The sequence below is a fragment of the Tursiops truncatus genome, chromosome 16 (assembly GCF_011762595.2).
Source record: "Tursiops truncatus isolate mTurTru1 chromosome 16, mTurTru1.mat.Y, whole genome shotgun sequence".
NCBI classification, from domain to species: Eukaryota; Metazoa; Chordata; class Mammalia; order Artiodactyla; family Delphinidae; genus Tursiops; species Tursiops truncatus.
In genome coordinates, this window is record NC_047049.1 from 48,911,609 (window position 1) to 48,936,547 (window position 24,939).

At 43.2% G+C, this 24,939-nt stretch overlaps 1 protein-coding gene across 3 annotated transcripts in view; it reads left to right on the forward strand.

Annotated features, from left to right (window-relative positions):
- GRID1 (glutamate ionotropic receptor delta type subunit 1) overlaps positions 1-24,939 on the forward strand; it is a 666,519-nt gene that overhangs the window by 618,366 nt on the left and 23,214 nt on the right. For all 3 annotated transcript variants that reach the window (XM_073793383.1, XM_033841989.2, XM_033841990.2), the window contains one exon: positions 21,543-21,709. In XM_073793383.1, coding sequence (XP_073649484.1) covers positions 21,543-21,709 — 167 coding nt within the window. The remainder of the gene's footprint in view (positions 1-21,542; positions 21,710-24,939) is intronic.

Below are 24,939 nucleotides of genomic sequence, written 5' to 3' on the forward strand. Positions count from 1 at the left end.
TCCACTCAGTAAATATCGCTGAGGTCATAAAGTGTGAATGCAAATGCAGGAAGAAAACGGGCCCACAGATCTTATTTATTTCCACACTGATCTAATGCTTGCCCTGGCGCCAGATTGAGTGTGGGTATCACCAGTCAGCACCTGCCTTCATTCCTTGCCCTGGCTCTCTGCTCTGTGACAGGGGACACTCTCATGGTACACACTCCCTGTTGAGTGCCAGGAACCATACCTTGTGGCAGAAAAGGTGGTCCCCAGAAGGACTACAGTCTTCCATGGGAGGATCAGGAACTCTGATGCCCCACAGTGCCCTCCATTTGGAGGGAGCAAAGTGAGGAAGCATCCTGCTTCCATGGCATACTGGAAGTCCTTACTGAGGAGTGGGGAGAGACTTACATGGGATGGCGCTCCTTTATATCTTGGGGATGCTAGGTTCAGTGATCCGGAAGGTTTGGTCAAGTTGATGAAAGGGATCCTTTGATGCAGGTCTGACCCCCCCCCCCCCCCCCCCCCCCAGGAAAAGGACTGGTACAAACTAGGCAGCCCTGTGCGGTGGAAACCAACAGTGCTGTTCTCTGTAGCAGCAGTGGGCTTTGTAGGCATATGCTCCAAGACACATATTTTGTCCTTTTTCTGCTGCTAAGTCAGTGCACATTGGGGATTCTACACGCCTCCTTCCTTCTCAGACACTCACAGACGTTGGATAATCATTCATCTCTATTCTTTTTGTTTTTTTTTTTTTTGGCCACACTGAGCAGCTTGTGGGATCTTTCTTAGTTCCGACCAGGGATTGAACCTGGGTCCTCGGCAATGAAAGCATCGAGTCCTAATCACTGGGCCACCAGAGAATTCCCCATTCATCTCTGTTCTTTCATTCTTGCTCAAAAGGCACTATATCCTTTTTTTAAAAAAAATTTTATTGGAGTATAGTTGATTTAGTTGTTGTGTTAGTTTCAGATGTACAGCAAAGTGACTCAGTTATACATATATATCCACCTTTTTATAGATTCTTTTCCCATATAGGCCATTACAGAGTATTGAATAGAGTCTGTATGTTATACAGTAAGTCCTTATTAGTTATCTATTTTATATATAGTAGTATGTATATGTCAATCCCAGTCTCCCAACTTATCCCTCCCCCATCTTACCCCCAGTAACCATAACTTTGTTTTCTACATCTGTAACTCTGTATCTGTTTTATAGATAAGTTTGCTCGTACCCTTTTTTTTTAGATGCCACATATAAGTCATGCCATATGATATTTGTTTTTCTGTCTGACTTACTTCACTCAGTATGACAATCTCTAGATCCATCCATGTTGCTGCAAATAGCATTATTTCATTCTTTTTTAAGGCGGAGTAATATTCCATTGTATATATGTACCACATCTTCTTTATCCATTCCTCTGTTGATGGACATTTAGGCTGCTTCTTTGTCCTAGCTATTGTAAATAGTCAAAAGGCACTATATCCTTTTTGCAAGTTGGATGGTCTCTTCTCTTTATTCCTTCATTTATTCACTTATTCATCCATTCAATAAATGTAATTTGAATAGCTTCCTCCTAAGAGCTTGGATATGTGAAGTTAAGTTCCACTTTCAATCAGGTTTAATCTGTGGCTTTGGTCAAGAGAATTCACATCTCTGAGCTATCTGTGAGACTGAGACAAGCCTGCCCAGATGAGTTGAGTTTACCAGTGCAAAAATGGAAAGTGTCCAGTGCGGATTGCAGTACAAGGTTGACATTGAGTAGATGTCAGCAAAATGCCTTAGCACCTACTATATATTAGGAAAAGAACATAATAAAAATATAAAGACAAATAACACTTAGTCTTTTTAGGAGGTAGAGTTGACAAACAATAAAATGCACTTATATTAAATGTTTATTTCATGGGTTTAGACTATTATGTACAACTGCGTAATCACCACCCAAAAGAAGATAGAGTCATCCCTCAGTATCTGAGGGGGATTGGTTCCAGGACACCGCAGATACCAAAATCCACAGATGCTCAAATTCCTTATATAAAATGGTGGAGTATTTGCATATAACCTATAAGCATCCTTCTGTGTACTTTAAATAATCATCAGTCATTATAAAATTACTTACAATACCTGGTACAATGTAAATGCTATGCAAATAGTTGTAAATACAATGTAAATGCCACACGAATCAGTGCCAGCATGCACGCAACCAATTCAGGTTTTTCTGTTTGGAATTTTCTGGAATTGTTTTTTATATTTTTCATCCACAGTTGGTTGAATTCTCGGTGCAGAACCCACAGATACAGAGGGCCAACTGTGTAGAACATTTCCATCACCTTGAAAAGTTTTCTCATGTCACTTTCTAGAAACATCTCTCCCTAACCTCAAAAGCGACCACTTATGAATTTCTGGTACCACAGATTAAATTTACTGTTCTTGGAATTCATATAAATTGAATAATATAAAATATGTATATTTGTGTGTAGTTTCTTTCACCCAACAAATATTTATGAGATTTAACCATGAAGCTGTAGATATCAGTACTGAGTTCTTTCTTCTTTTTTTTTCCTTTGAGTAGTATTCCACTATATTAACAAACCTTAATTTGTTTGTCCATTCTCCAGTTGACATACGTTTCACTTGTTGCCAATTTAGAGCTATTATGAATAAGGCAGTATGATCATTTTTGTACAAAATTTTGTGGACATATGTTTCCATTTCTCTTTGCTAAATACGGTAGAGTGAATTTTCTGGGTCATAGGGCAGATGTATGTTTACCTCTGTAAAAAACCTCCTGACCACCTCCAATGTGATTATTCTATTTTACGATCCCACTAGTGATATCCTGCTTATGTGCTTGTAAATTCCAGTTGCTGGACATCCTAACCAACATTTAGTGTTGTCAGCATTTGGGACAGTAAACAATTAAGTGGCTGTGAGGTTATCTCATTGTTTTAACTTGCATTCCTTTGGTGGCTAATAATGTCCGGCACTTTAATGTGCTTATTGGGCATCCATGTTGCTTCCTTGGAGAGGGGTGTGCTCAAGTCCTTTTTAAATTTTTACTGGGCACTTCGTATTTTCATTGTTGATTTAGATGAGTTTTTAAAAATATATTCTGGATATAAGTCCTTGATCAAATGTAAGTGCTCCAGATATAATTCCCAGTCTGTAATTTGCCCATTCATTTTCTTAATGATGTCTTGTGGAGAGTAGAAAATTTTAATTTTGATAAAGCCCCATATATCAATTTTTCTTTTCTTTTGCGTTTAATAATTCTTGTGTCCTAAGAAAGTTTTGCCTACCTCAAAGTTCCAAGTTTTCTTCTAGAAGTTTTACATTTATGTCTACATTGCATTCTCAAATTAGTTTTTGTATATGGAATAAAAAAGTAGTCCAGATTCACTTTTTTTTCCCCACGTGTCTATCCAATTGACCTAGCACCATTTATTTAAAATAGTGTATTTAATTAACAAATGACTTGTATTTAATTAACTTGTATTTAATTAACAAATGACTAGGTGCTTTGATTGAAAATCAACTGGACATATATGTGTTGGTCTGTTTCTGGATTCTCTATTCCATTCCATTGATCTATATATCTATTCTTATGCCAATAAAAAAAGTCTTGATCACTACAGCTTTATAATAATTCCTTAAATCAGGTAGTGCTTTCAACTTTGTTCTTCTCTTACAAGATTATTTGGTCAATTCTAGAACTTTTGCACTTCCGTTTAAATTTTATAATCATCTTGTCAATTTCCTCAAGAAAGCTTGAGATTTTGATAGCTATTACATTGAATCTATAGATCATTTGGGGGAAAACTGATATCTTTACACTATTGAGTTTTTTAATACATGAACATAGTTGTTCCTTTTAAAACATCAACTTTTGATATTATTGATTTTCTCAATTGTTGTTATATCTTATTGATTTCAACTTTTTTGTTAATTTTTTCTTACTTCTATTTACTTTGGTTTCAATTTGCTCTTACCTCTTCTCGCTTCTTAATGTTGAAACTTAGATCATTGATTTTACTCCTGTTTTCTTTCCTAATATAAGTATTTAAAGCTATACGTTTCCCTCTAAGCACTGTTTTAGCTGAATTCCATGAATTTTTATATGTTGTGCTTTCATTATCATCAGCTCAAAATATAAAGCATCGGACTCAGTCTTTTTCTTCAGGTATCCCTACTGAGTTCTGGAGGACAACAAATGGCTGTGATTTAGTGTGGAAAAGGGTATGAGAACAGAAATTGGGGATTTATTCTGCTTAGTGAAGTTGAGGAAAGCTTCCGAAGGTAGTCCTGTCATGTACCTACATTTTACAATCCAAATGCCTCAATTCCTTTTCAGTTTTGAAGATACAAATGTGAGAATGTGAGAGAAAACTGACAAGCAGGAAATAAAATACACAGAAAACTAAAGGAAACCAGAGAGGCAGAAAAGACAGTGGAATGCCATGTGAACAAAACTTCATTTTTATTTCTACTAAATGTATAGTCTCCTCGTAGGAGAATGACGGCAGTGGTATTTTCCCTGTTTAACAATTGCTGTCTACAGAACCCCTTCTCTGGGTCTCAGGCTGAGTTCTGGCTGTCTTGACCCTGTAATATACCTGAGCCTTCTTCACATGCTTTAAATCTGTGGTCCAACCCAACTCCAAGGGCACTCAGGTTAAATAGCCCCCAATCCATGACAACGTTTAAAATAAGAGGTTTTGAGAGGAAATCTTAGGTTATACATTTATAATTTAAATGTGTATGTCATTTAAATAAATATATGTCACCATTTTTAAAAGTTTAGACTATTTCTAAAAATAAGCAGAAAAAAACCAGTTACGCATATTTTTTTCACCACCTAAATAAGGCTCTAGGAATTCTTGTGGGTATTTCTGGGGAGTCTTTTTTGAATCTCTGCAAATGTTTTACATAATTATGATGTTAGAGAAAATATGTTTTATCCTGTACTTTTTTAACACTGTTGTAAAACTTTAAAAATCATTTTAGTGGCTACTTAATATTTATCAAATAGATGTAAAATTAAACATTTCCTTCTTGATTGTCACTTGGGTCGATTCCAATTTTTCACAAATACAAATAACATTATAGTGAACATCTTCGTGCCTCATGGTTTTTCAGTTACTATATTTATTTCTTCAGGTCAAATTCTCAAAAGTGGAAATATGGTGTCAGAAAAGGATATAAACATTTAAAGCTCTCAACAAAATATTCCTGAGTACTGCCAAAAGCAGGGCTTTGAATAAATTACATTCTATCTTTGGGATCAAAAGAATACTCAGGCTTCAGTGTTTTTTCTTGTTTTTGTTTTTGTTTTTTCATTAAATCCTTGTGGATTTATCTTTAGAAGGAAAAACCTTTTAATAAATTGGTATTTTTCTACTTTTCTCAAATCCTTTATAGTGATTTTTAAAAATTTCTTTCTCTTTCTCTTTATGTAGGTACATATGAATTTTGACTTTATTTTGCTTTATTATTCTGGGGACTGGAGTGGAGAAGAAATCTCTTTCTTTTCAACTCACTTTTTCCTTGGCCTACATTAGGCAAAATTCATGAATTTTGGCAGTTTGAGGAAACTGAATAAGATCATGGTTAGACACCTACCTTTGTTTAATAATAAAATTGATGCACCTAACAACCCCTTCCTCAAATGTGTATTTATGCAATGATTTGATGTTTGAAATATATGGGGTTTTTATTCATTCATTCTTTCATTAGTCAACTCATTTACTAGTGGTGAGCTCAGTTAATATGTAAGAGTGGGCTTGATACTTTCCTGATAAAATTGAGTTAGACTTGGTATAAGGTCAAAGTGAAGGTGAAGGCTGGTTTGGGACAGGATGTTATTTCAAAAATAAAAGATTTGTGTTACTTTGCCCAGAGTTTTCCTTCCTTCCTTTGGGGCCTTGCATCAAAGTTTGGACAATCAGGAGGTTAATTTAATCGCAGTGTCTACTGTTAGAGAGCCCTCGATGGATCAGGGGTGGGGATAAGTTTCTTCCGTGCGTTAATTAGCTCAACTGTGCTTCTACACAACTCGTTTATTAATTAGGAAACTAGAGTTTAAGGAGGGCAAGGGACTTGCTGAAAATCAAGCTTGAGTCAATATCGGACCCAGGGTTTGAACTCAGTATTTTTCTCACTCCAGCACCTGTGTCATTACCTGGTGACACTGTGCAAAAATGGAAGAGATGCATGATCAAAATGAAGCCTCAGCTCCTGCTGCCACTTACCTAGTGTCTTCATCACAGGAAACCTGAGCAGTTCCTTCCCCTCTCCTCACCTTTATACACCTGGGTACGTGCTGCTTGGAAAACCTTCCTTTTCTTTGTTGGCCAGGATGATTCTTGATTATCTCTCCAACCTCAGCAGAAGCGTTCACTCTTCCCGACCCCCTGCTGGAGCTTCTAGTTTCTCAGGGCAGGGCCAGGGGCTCCCTTAACACCCTATGCATCCCAGAGTACAGATTCATCAGATGTCACCCCCATCCTCAGTGCCCTGCTCTGTCACATCCTGACTAGACTCTGAGCCTCCATAGGGTTGGGCCTGTCTCTTATTCATTTGTTTGTCCCCAGGGCCAAGAGCAGAGGTAGGCACAGGGCAATGAACATGGACATCCAAAACCTTTTATCCTTTCAAAAATCAAACAAAGTAAATGTTCAGTGAGTAAGAAATGAGAGTATTCAGAAATGCATCCACGTGCATCTTTCTTCAAGAAGAATGAGCAGGATTGCTGGAATCTAGTTGCAGAGGGGGCAAGAAGGGATGAGGAAGGGTGGGGAGGGCAGGGGGCTTAGTCAGTGTCCTGGAGCAGGTTTCCGTGCAGTTGGCTACATTGGCCCCTTCATAATGCCCTACAGCTTAATTTTGTTTGATGATGATTGGTTTGGGATAATATAGTGCTAAGGTCAAGGAAGGCCCCCACTGTGCCTCCCTTATTAAATTACTTTGCTTTGGGTTTTGAGCATTGCCAAGCAAATCTTGTTATGAATTCTTCAATTACTTTCTTTTGCGATTTTTATAATTTGGTAGGGTAAGCTTTGGAATCAAACCAACATCTGTGCCATCATGCTAACTTTGATTCCTTTTTTTTTTAACATCTTTATTGGAGTATAATTGCTTTACAATGGTGTGTTAGTTTCTGCTTTATAACAAAGTGAATCAGTTGTACATATACATATGTCCCCATATCTCTTCCCTCTTGCGTCTCCCTCCCTCCCACCCTCCCTATCCCACCCCTCTAGGTGGTCACAAAGCACCAAGCTGATCTCCCTGTGCTATGCGGCTGCTTCCCACTAGCTATCTACCTTATGTTTGGCAGTGTATATATGTCCATGCCACTCTCTCATTTTATCCCAGCTTACCCTTCCCCCTCCCCATATCCTCAAGTCCATTCTCTAGTAGGTCTGCGTCTTTATTCCCGTCTTACCCCTAGGTTCTTCGTGGCCTTTTTTTTTTTTCCTTAAATTCCATATATATGTGTTAGCGTACGGTATTTGTTTTTCTCTTTCTGACTCCTCATTTGAAGCGTGGGAGGACGTTCACTTCCGTTAAATCTGATTTTATTCTTCAGATTTCCTCTGCCCCATAATTTGCTTTTTACCCAAGTCTGATACACCTCACCTAATGCTGTCTATAATTGTGGGCTGATTCCATTCTATTTGTTCCACTATTATGGCTTTAGGTTTTATGACTTAAGTTTTTGTATTTTGAACTGAATTGTTTTGTTCTTTGATTACATTAAAATCAAGAAGCAGTAGCTGGTGAGAACAATTTTGATTTTTTGTGTCAGTCAGATCGTTGGCAGTTTTTGTTTAGCTTATTTTTATTTCCATTTTGTTGGTATAATGTTGTTTGTCCAGGAACAACAAGCAGGGAGAAAGAGGGGAAGGAAAATAACATTTATTAAGAAATTATTATGCGTGCTATTGTGTTCATACACTTTATCTTTACCATTGAGGGCATTTTGTAATATTTCCATTTTGAAAATAAGGAATGTAAAACTCAGAGTGGTTAAACAATTTGCCTGAAGATTATTGCACTCTTTCTACCATCCGTGTGTTTATTATTATTACTATCACCATCATCATTGTCATCATCAATAAGAAAATATTTGTGACTGACAAGGGATTAAGATCCAAAATACACAAACAGCTCATACAACTCAATATTTAAAGAACAAACAACCCAATCAAAAAATGGGCAGATCTAAATAGACATTTTTCCAAAGAAGACATGCAGATAGCCAATAGGCACATGAAAAGATGCTTAACATCGCTGATTATTAGAGAAATGCTAATCAAAACAATGAGATATCACCTCACAGCTGTCAAAATGGCCATCATCAAAAAGTCTGCAAGTGAGAAATACTGAAGAGGATGAAGAGAAAAAGGAACCCTTGAACACTGTTGGTGGGAATGTAAATTGGTGCAGTCACTATGGAAAACAGTATGCATGTTTCTTAAAAACTAAAATTGGCACTACCATATGATCCAGAAATTTCACCCCTGAGTATATACCCAGAAAAAGCAAAAACTCTAAGCTGAAAAGATGCATGCACCCCAGTGTTCATAGCAGCAGTATTTACACTGGTCAAGACATGGAATCAACCTGAGCCCATCAACAGATGACTGTTTAAGACGATGTGAGAGAGATATATATATATAATGGAATATTACTCTGCTATAAAAAAGAATGAAATATTGCCACTTGTAGCAACATGGAGGGACCTAGAGAATATTACACTTAGTGAAACAAGTCAGAGAGAGACAAGTACTGTATGATATCACTTATATGTGGTATGTAAAAAACAATACAAATGAATGTATATACAAAACAGAAACAGAGTCACAGACAGAAACAAACATATGATTGCTAAAGGGGAGAGGGAGTCAGGGAGGGACAAATTAAGAGTATGGGATTAACAGATACAAACTACTATACATAAAATACATAAGCAGCAAGGATTTACTGTATAGCACAGGGAATTATACCCAATAACTTGTAGTAACCTATAATGGAACATAATCTTCAAAAACCAAACAAAAAACCAAGTCACTGTGCTGTACACCCCAAACTAACATGATATTGCAAATCAACTATACCTCAATTTTAATTTTTTTTTTTTTTTTTTTTTTTTTTTTTTTTTTTTTTTTTTGCGGTACATGGGCCTCTCACTGTTGTGGCCTCTCCCGTTGCGGAGCACAGGCTCCGGACCCGCAGGCTCAACGACCATGGCTCACGGGGCCAGCCACTCCGCGGCATGTGGGATCTTCCCGGACTGGGGCACGAACCCGTGTCCCCTGCATTGGCAGGCGGACTCTCAACCACTGCGCCACCAGGGAAGCCCTACCTCAATTTTAAAAACAACAACAAAAAAACCTATTTGGATATAAGTAGTTGTTTCCACTGGAATGGGAACCTCTAATAAATAGTCCCTTTACTCTCCAACATAGAGGTATTAAGATTGGCTTTGAACCCCACATTTAAAATTTTTACCGTGTGTGTGTGTAAAACACACACACACCAACAGGTGGACAAAGGCAGAGAAGCAGAGAGAGAGAGAAATGAGAGGTGGATTAACTCAAATCAGGAAGAGTCATTAGAACAGTAAGAGCTCAGAAAAGCATGCCTCCTAAGGGTCAGATAAAGGAAGCAGGAATGGTGAGGAGCCTGGTAAAGAAACTGCTCAGCAGTGAAATTTGGTATTTCTAATATTTTAAGAATCTCCACGTTGAAAGGTTTTGGACGTATCCGTGCAGCTCGGATCTCAGACCTCAGTCGGTTATGTCAGGAAGTGATGAGCAGGCATCGCTCCACTTTCTAGTGAGTATTCAGCAGCCCTGGACCATGAGGTGGGCTTCTATCAGGGCCGTGACCCTGCAGGCCCCCTAGTGGCGCATCTTGCAGATTCTTTGACTTTACAGAGCTGTACAGCCTGACAGGTAGAGCTCAGAACTCGTTCTGTGAGGGAATGGGAGTCCATCTGGATCAGGACATGATCTCTTTCGTGGCTTCTCAAAGAGTGAAAGGCTATTGTGAGAGCTCTTTCTCTCTCTCTCAAGGCTGACATTTTAGCAAAGGCCATAAAGGGATCCTTAGCTACAAATAAGATTAGAAAATGAGGCTCTTCAACATAAGCCCCGCAGGGATGGTCTCTGAACACATTAAGGGATAGTCTTTAATATGAATCGTGATCACATGCAACTTTACTGCTTCTTTCTCTTTCCTGCATAGTCCAGGTTGCCAGTTTCCAACAACCCTTTATGGCTAAAGAAACACTGAGAGGATGTGTCTGCAGATGGCAAAGCTACACTGGCCTCAGGGTGTAGTTTCGTGAGTCTCACTTGAACTTTGTCTTAATGGAGTCAAGTGCTCCGTTAAGGCCACATAGTGTAGTGACTAAAGTGTGGGATTTGAGTTAACAAGAATTGAGTTTGAGAAACAGACTCACAGACTTAGAGAATGAACTTATGGTTACCAGGGAGGTGGGAGCAGGGGCAGGGGGAAGTTGGGGATTGACATGCTATATTTAAAATGGATAACCAAGAAGGACCTACTATATAGCACAGAGAACTCTGCTCAATATTATGTAATAACCTAAATGGGAAAAGAATTTGAAAAAAAAATAGATACATGTACATGTATAACTGAATTACTTTGCTGTACACCTGAAACTAACACAACATTGTTAATCAACTATACTCCAATATAAAATAAAAAGTTAAAAAAAAAGAATTGGGTTTGATTCTTGTACCCATCTTGTGCCAGAGGTGAGATCTTGGGCAAGGCTGATTCACTTTGTTGTACAACAGAAACTAACACAGCATTGTGAAGCAATTATACTCCGATGAAGATGTATTTAAAAAAAAAAAAAAACTTACTCCTAAACAAAGTTATCTCATCTGAAAAATAAGAATAATAATACCAGTTCTTCTCAGATTTATTGTAGAGTAGAGGTGATGTGAATGGATGAATGCAATGCCTTGTAGAGTGTATTTTAACACAGTAGTTCCCCAGGGGTGGTCTTTGGACCAGTAGCATCAGCATCATCCAGGAACATGTTAGAAGTGAAACTTATGGGCCCTACTTTAGACCTAATGAATCAGAAGCTGGAGGAGGGAAGTTGGGGAGAGGTTAATCATCTGTATTTGAACGTGCCCTCCAGGGGGTACTCATTCCCTCTCAAGTTTGAGAACATATGCTTGAATGAATAGTGCTTATTGGTATGATTGTTGTTTTAATAGTATCAGTATTTGATTTATTCCTGAATCTTAGGAAGTGACTCTTAGCCAGAGACCAAAGGTTACCATTGATACTATCCATGAAATCAGGCTCTGGAGGAGAGCACAGGATGGAAGAGTGGAAGGCAGACTTGGAGGGGCAAACAGGACATCGCCAGCCCAGCGTGCTTTGATTCAAGTCCTCAGGCTTCTCAGATTCTCGTATTCAGCCCTTCAGTTCTGCATTCGTCACTTTATACATATTTATTCAGCACCAACTGTATGCCAGACATCATGCTAGGGCGGTGAAAAGGACACGCATGGCCAAGGGGCTCACATCCTTCCGTGTGTGCGCAGGCGTGTGTGTGTGTGTGTGTGTGTGCACGCACTTGTGCACGCGTGCTGGGAGTATCTGCGAAGCCCTATCCCTGTGCTTCTTCATGGAATGTTGACCCCATGGGTGCCTGTCCTCTGTGATTCCTGGGTTCATGTATTCTTAGGTTGTTTCCCTTTCCTACATGGGTATTTCTCATTCCGTATTCTTGTCTCTTCCTAACCTATCTTGTATATAAGCAAACCAAATTACCCTTTTTTGAGATCATTCTTAATCTTTCCCATGGAATAACTCAGATTAGATTGTTGTTTATCATGGTCTTTGGACAATTTAAAGTTTTGACAAATCATTGAAAATCAATGTGTCCCTTTGCCCTGCTGAGAAGGTTGTTTGTGGCCCCTAGCTTTGCTGACGGTATACAGTTTCAGACTTTTGAGGAAGGAGCCATTGATTCTTCCAAATTAGGGCTTTTCTTTTTTCCATTGTACCAAACCAGCTTCTTCTCCCTTGGAGATGTGAGAAAGCTTCTCCCACTGAGACGATACTTGGTTCACTAAATAAGATTCTTTCTCCCCAGAGTGCCAGAGGCTCTAAAAGGGAAAGCAGCTATGAAGCCTCCATAAGGTCAGGTGCTGGAGGCAGACATCATTAGCAAAGCTTGTCCAGAATCTGTCAGTGTGACAACAGCCAGCTGCTCAGGGAGCTCTGTGTGGCTCTTCGGGGCTACTGATGTTGAACTTTTGATGTGGGAGAAGGAAAGGCCATTTGCAGTCAAGGAGACCTGGGGAGACATTCAAGCTCTGATGGAATAGCTGCTTCTGGTGTCTTGGGCAAAGTCCTTTTTGCGTCTCCATTTCCTTGGAAAATGGACACAGTTTGTACTGTGGAAGTTCAGCCTGAACTTTGTAATAGGAGAATGGATGGGAAAGCACCAAGTAGAGTGACATTCAGGAAGAAGATGTAAAGTGTGACTTTCCTTTAATGGTTGTTTTCAATAGCCCTGGTCTCAACCCTATGCTATTCCCTCCTCCATTTGCTGCCCCAACTCAAGATCCTAGAGCCGTAATACTCTTTTCCTTCCTAAACCTACTCTGAAGAGGAGATCAGAAATTCATGGACAGAGAGGTCTCTATCATTGAATCCCAACTTTAGCACACATCAGGGGCACCTGGAGAGATTATTAAGACAGATTGCTGGGCTCCACTCCCAGGGTCTTCTTTTCACTGGGTCTGGAATAGAGCCTGAGAATTTATATTTCTCCAGTGATGCTGAGGCTGCTGGTCTAGGGAACATTCTTTGAGAACAACTGGTCTATATTATAAACTTGGAGGATGTTAAAGCTGGAGAAGATCTTAAGAACTGTCTGCGCTCATCTTCCATTTTTACTAATCAGTAGTGAGTCGGTAACTGGGCCAAGACTGTGACCCCGTCTAACAGACTTTCTAAATTACCAGGCTGGATGACTGAGGACAATTTCAAGTGTTATTTACCCCAAGGCAACTGCATTTCAATTAGGATCTGAACTTAAAGCTATAAGGATGATGCTGGTGATGTTTATCATGATCATAAGGATAGTATCTTATTGTTTGAGTTCCTTCAATGCATCAGACACTTTCTGTGTTGTCTCTTCCTGTGATAAGCCTAAGCGATGGGCGGGGCTCGCTACTCCTGTCTTCTAGAAGAGGTTACTCAGGCTCAGAGGGTTCAGGTGGCTGGCTAAGGACACTAGGGGAAGACCTGGTCTCCCCGTCTCCAGGCCCTTGCTCTCACCCACATACCATGCCATACTTTCTATGAAATGAAGTTGAACATTCTGTAAAGGAAATTAAGGAATCAAAGAGAAGGTAATGGCATTGGTGGCCTGAAAACTAATTGCCACTCTACACCACTTGCTCTGCTTCTCACTGTTGACTCTGTTCCTCTGGGACACAGGAGTACCAGGATATAGGGCAGGTAATCACTTGCAGAAATAGTTTTGCAGACCTACTGCCTGGCCGTCAGGAACTGTTCTCTGCTGCTGTAGCCTTGGGGTGTCTCTATCATCTCTGTCCTCTTGCCCAGGTAATGGGCGACCTCCCTGTGACCAACGACCATGACAAAACTTCAGGGCTCAGGCCTGTGCTCGTGACCACACACACACACACACACACACACACACACACACACACACACACGACATCCCCCTACCAGATGTTTTTGTACCCTGTGGACGCTTCAGGAAAGCAGCTGTTGCACTAACCGTGGGAGAGCCCAGCTGCCGTCCCCCCTCCCACTGAGCCCCCCTGGCTTTGCTTGCTTGTGCTGGTCCAGGGGCTGATCCAGGTGAAGGGTCATTCTCTTTCGCTCCTCGCTTGGCAGGTTTCCTTACAGCCTCCTGAGGAGGCCATGTGAACACTTCCGAGGGTCCTGTTGATTGTCTGCCTTACATTTTCACATCATTTTGGAGGTCTCTTTCTACTGTTCTGAGGGACCGAAGAGATATAGGCAGGCTCCTTCTTTCCAGCTGAAGGTCTCCTTTTCCTGAACCTCGTGTGGTCTCCAGGTGCTTCATACCTCAGTTCACCTCTCTTCTGCTTCCCTGGGGGATGTGGTGGCACACTCACACTCACACGTGCACACACACACACTTCCACACATGCATACATTCATGCACACACATCCTCATGGGCACACGCGTACACACACTCACACACAAATGCCCCCCACACACAGCATGTTGCTGACTTGGTCAAGGTGGAGGAATGGTTGGCAAGAGGGGAGTGGGTGGGAGGAAAGTTGTTTCAATGACAGCTGAGGTATTGATCTTCTGAATTGAGCTGGGGAATGCCAGACAGAGAAGAAGGAACTTGTGTTGGGTCCTCACTGTGTGCCAGGCACAGTGCATTGTGTCCTGTAATTTCATCCTCAAGCCCCAAGTCTATATAGGTTCATTTCAAGCCCCAAGTCTATAGGTTCACCAGAGAGCTGGAATGTGGCAGTGTGTCTGTCTTCATTCAGAATCCTGCTCTTTTCACTACCCTGTGCTCTGTGAAGGAGGCTGAATCACTGAAACTACCCTCTTGGGCAGCTGCAGTCACAGAAGAAATGCTTGCTGAGTTGCAGAAAACATGGGGACACAGGAGACTGAAAGAAACCAGCAGGAGTCACCCATGATGGCATCACCCAAAGATAGTATTTGGTACTTGGTTTTGATTCTTCATAAAGTTCTTGCATAATAATTTTAAAAAGATATCACAATGTAAATACTCTCTTGTAACAGGTTCTTTTTCACTAAACGATATAATACTGGTTGTCATTTATTTAGTGCTCACCACATGCCAGGCAAAACCCTAAGCATGTTACGTTTACTGAGGGATTTAATCGTCATCAGAACTCTCTGAAGTATGGACCATTTTACATCCAGGGGAACTGAGGTTCAGAGATGTTAAGCATCTTGTCGGCACTTACACAGCCAGCAAGCAGTGGAGTTGGGATTCGTATCTGTACGGCTGGAGTCCAGAACCCAGGCTGGCTCTTCTTCATCACGGACAGTTGTTTCCCTTAGCAGGGAATGCTCTTTTAAAACACCATAGTAGCGGTAACATAATATTCCATCATCTAATACATCATTTACCTAGCTGATTCTCAATTGTCAAGCATTTAGATGGTTTCCAATTCTTGCTAGTTTAAACAATATTGCCCTGAGAATCTTTGTACAAACATCTTCTCTGAAAGGGAATAATTCCTTAGAATGAATTCCTAAGGGTAGAACTGCTACATACGCACATTTTAAAAGCATTTGATTCTCCCCACCAAATTACCGTTCCAGAAATATCGTTCCAGCACACACTCCTGCCAGCAGACCGTAGAATTGTTCTTTTCTCCATAGATAGTCTGGGTCTTACTGTTGCATCTTTTGATTTGGCGTAGCGCATGATAATGTATCACTGTAGCCAGGATTCAGGATGCCTGTGGTGATGTGTGGCGATTTTGTGAACATGAGCGTAGGAGCTAAGATTTGGGATGCTGAGCTCTGCTTTGTTGGGGTGAAGGGTGGATGCAAGGAGAGACAATGAGCGTGTCACTGGATGGTTAATGCCCATGAGGCTGCATCAGGTTTCCAAGGTGTCCCTGATACCCTAACATCCCCATCCACAGACAGCGCAGGCCCCTGTGTCTTCCCTCTCCCCACATTTCAGCTGTTCCACGAACCACCTCTGTAAAGCTGGAGGATGACAGTCACTGGAGCCAAAGAAACCTGTGCTCTCCCCTCTGCCATGCTTGGACTCACGAAGGGAGGGCTGGGGAAACTGCTATGGTGCCCCTACCCTCTGAGCACTTCCCAGGGGAATGCTGTTGGTGATAGAACCCGTGGGAATGGCAATGACTGTCTTTCTCCAGGTTGACCTGGCTCCACTACTCACCATCTGGGTTTATTTGGGACAAGTCACTTTATTTTTCTGAGTCTCAGTTTCTTCATCTGTAAAATGGGGTTAATGTTCAGCCCCTCAGAATTATACCATGGATAGAAAAGGAATCATGTATCTGACAACCCAGCATCCAGGAGGTACTTCACACCTACCCTGTACCTGGCAATGCAGACACCTGATTTCCTTTAGCACTTCTTTTCTGATAGTATTTGTGTTTGATGTTTGTAGTACCTGCATTCTTGTTTGGGGGGATAGAGTGGTTGCTTGTCCCTTTCCAAAATCAGTTAGGATGGAGTAGAACAGCATTATGAAGTTCTTGCCTCCAAGGCTGTTGTCTTGGAAAGTTTGTGCTCCAAGTGAGTTCTGGGAAGGGCCATGTTAGTGGTGCAATGAAGGGCAATGCAATCTCATTTTATTACCAGTGTGGAGCAACGGCGATGAGCCATCCAATATCCCAGCTCACTTGTGACTCTGTTTATGGTGCCCAGCCTTCCTCTAGCAAAGTAGGCTAATCATGTTTCCCCAAATGTTAGGGAGGCTGCTCTAAGCACTGGGGTCAGACAGCCCCGTGGTCTCAATCCCTTTCCATTTGTAGCAGTGCATCAGCATGTGGGTGGACTTGGGAGGAAGTGGACTTCAGGGATGGGCTTGGATTCTGTTTGCTAAGATGCTTCCTGGGAGACAAACTAGGAGTGGTCTGTCTACCTGCTGCTGTCCTGGCATCCTGAGGTGCCAACTGGACATTTTCTATGACATTTTATGTGATGTCAAAGCTGTTCTTTCCTCCTTTCCCCAAGGTCCTCACATCTCTTCTTTTATGTGTGAACCAAATGCCTTTTCTTTCTTTTTTTTTTTAAGGAAAAGGAGAGAGTGAAATGAAGCCACATGTTTAGATGCAGGCCAGGGATGTAAGGGAGACTTTCCCAGGTGTTTGAATAGTGTCAGGGAGCCAGTGCCCTGGGAAACCGGAGAGCTCTGACAGACCTTTGTGCTCTGTTGATGGGCAAAAGCGCCTTTAGGAGCCAAGAGCACACAAGGCAACGGAGATTGAATCTGGTACAGAGATCGGATCTGGTACCTATGTAGTGTGTGATAGCATAGATTGTGTAACAAGATGAAAGAAAATATTTTAACCAATTTGTCCTAAGAATCACCACTAATCCCACTCCATTATGTAATATTCCTGTTCATCTTTTGGCGTATTACATTTCACATATATACAGAACAGTAATAATAGTGTATCCATCCCATTGTTTTCTACTAATTTACATATATAATATGTATATATTTCTATGTGTGTATATATATATAATATGTATATATACATTTCTATGTTTCTGCATAGTCTTTATAATTACTATCAGTTGCATAAAACCATATCGTATTAGTGAACCATAATTTATTAAATTATGTCCCTAAATTAAATATTTAAACTGTCCCATGCTTACTTTATAGTCAACATTAGATTTAAAATGCCTGTCACGTCATTAAGATACATAGATACGTTTGGTTTACTTTTTAGGTTAAATTCTTAATTTGCTAGGGCAAAGGGTAGGAGCAGTTTTAGACGTTCATGTCATGGATGCTGCGTTACTTTCCGAAATGTTGTGTCATTCTGTGATGCCTGTGGCCGCGAAGGATCACACCCACTTTGTCACAACCTCACTAACACTGGATATGACCAATTAAAAACAAACTGTGGAAGTAGGAAATTATATTCCTAGACTGTGTTAACTGTCAAACCTCCACTGTCTTAGATGAGCTAAAGATGCCTTCATAGCTCCTGGAAGTATCTTGGGCTGGTGTCCCGGGACTCCAGAGCCAGCTCTGAAGGGCTCCCTGGGTCGCTGTGCCCACCTTCTGCATAGAGCCTTCTGCATAGAGCCAAAGGCTTGGGGAAGGCTTGGCTGAATCTACCAGCCTTGTCTCCAGCCTAACTTTCCAACAGCCGCATTCCAAGGCATTGATGCATAATAAGTCAATGATTAGAAGTTAGGAATACATTTAATATTATAAATGGGCCAGCCAGATCAAGGTAATATAACTCATTAAAGAGGTGAAGTCCAGTATTTGTTCTTGTTTTGTTTTAACGCAGAACACAAATCTGTGGTACCGCTTTCATCTTTTAGACTTTATGAAATAAACGTCAATAATCTATTTGTAAACAGCTCACTGCCTATTGCTTCTGATCTCACATAACATCCTCCTTAACTCCCCTCAGCCCCCTGCGAAGTAGCGAAAGGACAGGACTGGGAGACATAAGAAAGGATGAGTTGGTATGAACGCTGGCAAAGTAGCCACCCTAGAGCTCTGTTGTGCCATTTAGCCAACGCGTTCCCAGTTTCCTGCAGGAAGGTGTCTGGTTCACCCTTCTTTCTCTGTGAGGAGCAGCCAGTGGCACACAGTTGAGAAGAGGCTAGATTCCTGCCAATAGTCTGTCTTCCCAAGAGACTGGAAAACAATCCTCAGCAAAAAGAAGTAGTTAATATAAATAGGAAATGACAGATGTCCCAAAGTGTGCGAGATCTCTGGCACAGAGTTGAGGGGGTGGAGGGTAGAGGGAGAGGCGTAGAGATGCCTTCTCAATGGAAGTAGAGACGAGGCAAGAGGCTGAACCAAGAGCAGAATGGGAGAGATGCTCAGACTCAAGAAAGGCAGAGGATGAGCCTATGACAGGAGGGGAGAGAAAGAGAGGAAATTCTTGGATCTCTTGGAGGCAGATTTTTGATGTATCTGGCATCCCCCACATATGGAGAAGCCAGAACTTTTGGATAAGCAGCACAGAATAAGAAGGTGGACACATAACTATTAGAGGCTGCATGGAAAATCGGTTCTGATCCCATAAGGAAGAGTTATAACTGTGGGGAGGTTATGGGGCGTTCATTCTGCCTGGATCAAGAAGAGGGTCTCTATAGAGGGGGTATAGCCATGGTGGATGGCATGTTTGGGCTTCTGATACTGACATCCGAAGCGTTCCTGAGAATATGGTCCTACCTAAGAAGCTTTCTGTCTCATACAGGGGCTGCGACATACCAGGAAGATTGGGGAGACACCTGTAAGGTCCAGGAAGTTGTGCTGGAAACTGATGAACTTGGGAAGCCCAGGGTGGTGCATTTTACTCAGCATGAGGCTAAGAGAAGAGGACCCAGGAAGCCGTGGGATGCTGAGGAAGTGAGGAAGGGTTGTTGGGGATGGGAAGTATTTTATAAGGCTAGAGCTCCATTGCAGCTGCAGTTTCTGAGTTAGCCCACATGTAAGAGGTGGCGCATCAGCCAGCCTCTCCAGGTCTTCCCTGTTCTGGCATCGTTAGGTAGATTAGGGACCAGCCATGTGCTTCTTGAAGCAGACATAAGAACTATGGTAGTCAATGTAGTCCCTGTTTACAAATAGGGAGACTGAGTGTCTGGGGTCATTCAGCAGCTCAAGAAGGAGAACTTCTATTTTCTCCTCTTTTCCTGACTGCCTTCCTGGTTAGCAGGGATTTGCACCTGAGACATCGCCAGCATGCCTTCCATATGTTTTCTGCCTTCTCAGCTTAGGCAGCGGGACTATAAATGCAGCTTCCTTCATGGATCTGTGCTCACCTGTCACTTAGCCCAAGCTGGAGCCACAGATGCCTGTGGCTTGACGGATCCAAGTGCCCCGTTCAGTGGCCATGCCAGGCTTTTGTCAGAGCCGGTTTCCACTTGAGGCAGGCCAGCTTATTTCTTTCTCCTTCTTGGAACATCACTTGAAACGTAGGAACGAACTTGATCTTAATTCTTTCTTCAACATGACATGCCCTTTTGAAATTGTGCAAATAACAATGTCTGATTGTCATGTTGAATTACAAGCACGGGTATGAAATGCTCCAGAGTCGGACAGAAGCCAAATATTAGGTCATAAGTCAACATTTTGCTGAGAAACTCGGTTACTAAGAGGTGGAAAATATATATCTTTTCATGAGAAAACGTGTTTGCCAGCAGGAGAAAATTTCAAAACTGTTATGCTCCCATGTGGAGGGAGAGAGATGAGTGTAATTTTGCAACCTGGGTCAAAGCCCTTTAGGGACTCCTGAAATTGACTTGGGCAAGGAAAGAGGCTCTGAGGTAATATTTGGATTGTTCCCGAGGTGAATATCAATGGGTGGTATGGTCTATGTCATTTCTTACAAGATCGTCGGGTAAAATTGTGTGAATGGCTAGGAGCAGTCTATTCCTGGCAGGGGGAGGCCATGCTCCACCCACAAAGCCTTCGGATGGAAAACTCCTGATGAGAAAATAAGCCAGCTTAGCCCACGGGCACCTAGGGTCCCAAAAGAAGCAATATCGTGATGAGCTTCACCTAAGCAGCTATGGCATTCTCCGGAGATTCTCAGTGGACACAAAGACAACTGAATAAAGGCAGGAGAAGGGAATAACACCCCTGCTGACAGTGCCACAAAGCTTGTAGCTTGCCAGCTTGGCCTGTTGTTACCTGTGATGTTTCAGCCCTGCCACTGCCCCAGGCTGGGGTCCTCCAGCATCTAGTGTGAGCTGTGGTAGGAGAGAAGAAAGCATGAGGTGTCTGTATGTTCACTAGAGAATTAAAACCAGGCTCTTGGCTGCATTAAGAACATCATGCTCTATTTTAAGCTGGCCAAGTGACAGTGTCTAGTTTGCATCTTCTTCCAAAAATAAAAGCAGCTCACATTACTTGTGAGTGCCTAAACTCCAGGCCAAGTCAGGATTATGGCTCAGGATAGAACTGAATGTCTGCTGTGGATGGGTGTGATGGAGTGGGACTTCAGCTGTGGCCACAGGCAAATTCGGATGGAACAATTTGCCACCATTGCATGGATATAGAGACACTGACACCAGAAGCCTCCTCCATGTAGATGCATGTGCGTGTGTTTATGCACATGTATGCATATATATCTGTGTGCATATAAATGTGTGTATGCTTATGTATGTGCATGTGTGTTTGTGTGTGCACACTTTTGTGTGGGCAGTGAAAGGGAAGCAGCAGAATCCTGGCTTGGCACCATAACAGTCAGGACCCTGTCCTTAATGGCTTCTTCCCCAGGCATAGCAAGTTCATGACTTAGATATTAAGTCACAGCCACTCGGGGGCACTGATCCTAGGGCCGTCTCCCCTGTTCGCCTTAAGCAGGGCTCAGTCAAGTTCTAAGTAGAAATATTAAATGGATACTATCATGCATCCCCCTAAATCTCCGGTCAGAATATCTCAATTCCCTGAGGTCAGACTTTCTGCACTCTCCAAGGTGAGCTCACTACTCTGAGAAACAGGTCCATGGCACTGTGACCAGGAAGCTAGCTCAGAGGCCACGTACAGCTCATCTTGCCCACCTCTCTGTGAGATGCGCAGCACTGGGGCCTCCTGCATGCATCATCACATCCTTCTATGTCTAACCACAGTGAGTGGCATCAACCAGGGGTGGAACCTGCAGACCAGAAAATAGGAGAGTGTGCTGTGCCGGCTCGTTGGGCAGGAGGACCATTTAGAAGGGTCCCTCAAATCCCACCACTGAGAGGCCTCACTGCTCGAAAATAATACGGGAGGCCAGGTCTGCCTGACTTTATGGTGATTTTGGTGTTTCAGGCAAAGAAGGGGAACTACGCCTTTCTGTGGGATGTGGCCGTGGTGGAGTACGCAGCCCTGACAGATGACGACTGCTCCGTGACTGTCACTGGCAACAGCGTTAGCAGCAAGGGCTATGGGATCGCCCTGCAGCACGGCAGCCCCTACAGGGACCTCTTCTCTCAGAGGTAGGCTCGGTCAGTCAGAACACGCTGGCAGCCCCCATGCTCCAGTTGGGGTTTAACCAGCCTTCGGGAGATGAGAGCCTACACAAACTTGTTTATTCATCACGTTTTCCTCAGTGCCGACTATGTACCAGTACATGCTGCTCTCCACCCCTGTCCCCAACTAGTCCTGTGCCAGGTCCTGGGGTAAAAAAGAGGAAGTATGTGTAACCTTCCCATGAAGCTGCATAGTCTCAGTGGGAGCTGTGATGTGAGTAGGCGATGTCAGCACGGGGCAGTCAGTGAGACAGAGAGGATATTCTGGGGGTGGAGGAGTTCAAAGAAGGGCATCTGACCAGACCCAGAAGACCAGGGAGGACTTCCCAGAGGAGGTGGCACTTGAGGCCTGAAGGTAGAGTAGGAGTTAGCCAGATGGGCCTAGTAATTTAAAATTAAATGAAAGATTAACTGGATCTGGGAAGGGCCCAATAATAACTTCTTAAGATAAATGCAGGGTGGAAAGAGTCAGTGTGGAGATCTGAAAAACTGGGGCCAGAGAAGCAGATTGACTCCATATTCACCTGCACAGGGGCTGAGGGAGCAGATGCTGTCCGCTGGGGCAGGACAGAGACCTGGCCCTCACTGCCCACCTCCCCATCTTTTCCGGATCAGCTCCTGGTAATTGATACTAGCAATGGGGCGTGTTGGGGGAGAGTGGGGGGAAACACTGTGTAGACAGGAGTGTTCTGGCCTAAGCAAAGACACGTGGACCCTGTCCACCAGAAATGAATATGTGTGTCTAGTTTGCATTGGCCTCTTTAGCTTCCCAGGTGATTTTCTGGTGCACGTCCATCCTTTGAACTTGATCTTCTCTGGACTCCTGGGCATGACTGAGTTTCCAAGTGCTCAGTCTGGACACCTGGTTGGCCTCCTTGACGAAGATAATCTCTCATCATCCCACCCCCATTTCTCGCTTCCCCACAGGAACTTACCTTAGCCCTTGACCAGGTTACCTGGCCTCACAGAGAGGATGGAGGTGAACAGCATGGGTGAGCTCAGTGGCCTTTTCCCAGCAGCCAGCCTGCTAACAGGAGCTCGTGTCCCCAGTGATGTCTAAGCCCACCACTCACACATGTCCGTGGGGTGACATCCTGGTGGGTGAAGGAGCAGAACTAGAGCTCTGCCTTGGTCCACCAGAATCCAAACTGTGGCAGAAGCGGCCAGGTGAAAAGGCCGGCATGGCGCTGAGGCTTAGGGGCAGCGCCCTGTTACCTGATGAACACATGTTTTCCAGCACTGAGGAGCATCCACTTGGAGGGGTGAGAATTGTTAAAGATCATTCGTTTCACATCCTGAAGCTCAGAGAGGGTAATGTGCGCTGAGGGCAGCTCAGCCAGCTACTGGCAGAGTTGAGAGGAGAAGGCAGGTCCCCTGAGCCCCAGTGCTGTGCCCGTGTTGCTATCGGATCTCTGAGCCCTCCCACCTCCCTCCTCCCACCTCCCAGATGTTGATTGGGCTCTTCTGATCACGAGCACCTGAGCCTAAACCCCAACAGGGAGAGGCCTAGGAGGAGGGCCTGCAGCCCATTCATTCAGTAGCTTGTTTGCAAAACTGGGAAAAGGGGTAGAACTAATTAAGTTCAATGAGGCTTTGGGGTTTTCTGTAGAATTTAATCAAGTATACAGTCCATGCCTCCCTTTGCTCCCTGGAGCAGAGATGGATGACACAAGAGAAGGAGGAGTAGTGATTTATCAATTGCTCGGATTAAAGGCATGAAGAAGAGATGGCTTCTCTCCAGGGTATATAAGACAGTGGTGTTCTTGAGGTTTACCCTACTTGGTTTTCTGAGACAGGATGCTCAGGGCATTCCCCAGGCCATCAGCCTGTGAGCACCTCTCTCACAGGTTGGTAACAGATGGTAAGGGAGCTTGTGGTACCAACGCAGCAGCATCAGCACCACCAAGACAGCTAATGTGCCCCAACGCAGTGCTCACAGAAGCACAGGGTCCCCAGTGTGGAAAGCTTAGGGTCCCCGTGCACTCCAACTGCTCCGAGATCCCCTGAAAGTCTGCTGAAGTGAACACTGACGGACTGGAGAGAGGAGAGAGCCTGGTTCTTGGCTGGATCTTTCAACAAACATGATTGAAAGTGGCTAGTCCAGTTTCTGTGTCATTCTGGCAGGAAGTGATTAATTACCCTTTGCTTTCATCAGAAGGCCACATGCTCTAGGACTGTAAGTGAATGTCCTTGGTAGGCTGTGCTGGCCTCCTGAAGTATTGTCATTGGTGTCTATGTTTTAGCCTTTCCTGGGCTGGAAGCGTCCCCACCTCCCCTGCCTGGACACGTGGGTACCTACTTGGGGGGAACACTCAAGGCTTCAGGTTTCCAACTTTCTGCCGCCAACGGTACTTTAAGAGGCTCCATTATATGACGCATGCAGAACTGGGGGCTGCCCCTAACTGGGTCATGCCTGAGAGGAGGAAGGGGGCAGGTCCAGGAAGCAATGCCCCATGCCATTGACAGAAAAAGAATCCTATGTAAATAGCAGATTCCGTCTTATCTGGAACTGCTGTAGCCTTCCTTCCCTGAGTCCCAGGGACTCAAGTTATTTCCTTGAATACAGATATGTTCCCTTGTTTTGGCAGAGGACTGGGTCTTTAGGCTACAACGTACGTGTGTGGGGGGGGGGGACTGCGGTTGAGTGCCAAAGCCCTTTTATGGACCATGGCATGCAGAGTAGGCATTCAGCAAATGTTTAGCAACTTAATAGCCATTTATAGAGCACCTACTATGTGGCAGCCTCCACGACTATTGACTAAAGGAAAGCACCTGCAATTATATCTGTCTGGAAAATAGAACAACTGGCTTCAGGAAGTGGCTGTTATCATTCTGGCTTACTCATAAGCAGGAGTAGATATTATTATGGTGTGCATTAGTTTAGCCTCGTTCCAGGAGTCATTTTGTGCCCATGACTTGTTTTATCTTCCCTCTGTTGCTTACATATTTAAATTTTCTTTTGGATTGGCTTGTCTGTTTTTATTTTATTCTGTGTTTTCCTGTAAATTGCCTTACAGTCTTCCTGGAATAATATTGGGCATAAACATGCATACAATTACAAGGAGCAGGAAGAAGGGAAGCGTCAGCAAAATGAAGCCTCCTGCAGTTAATGAGCGCAAGCATGGGAATCCGGCCCTCTGGCCCCGCTCCTGTTGGAGTCTCACCATCCCCTAGGCTGGAGGTGACTCTCAGAGAGG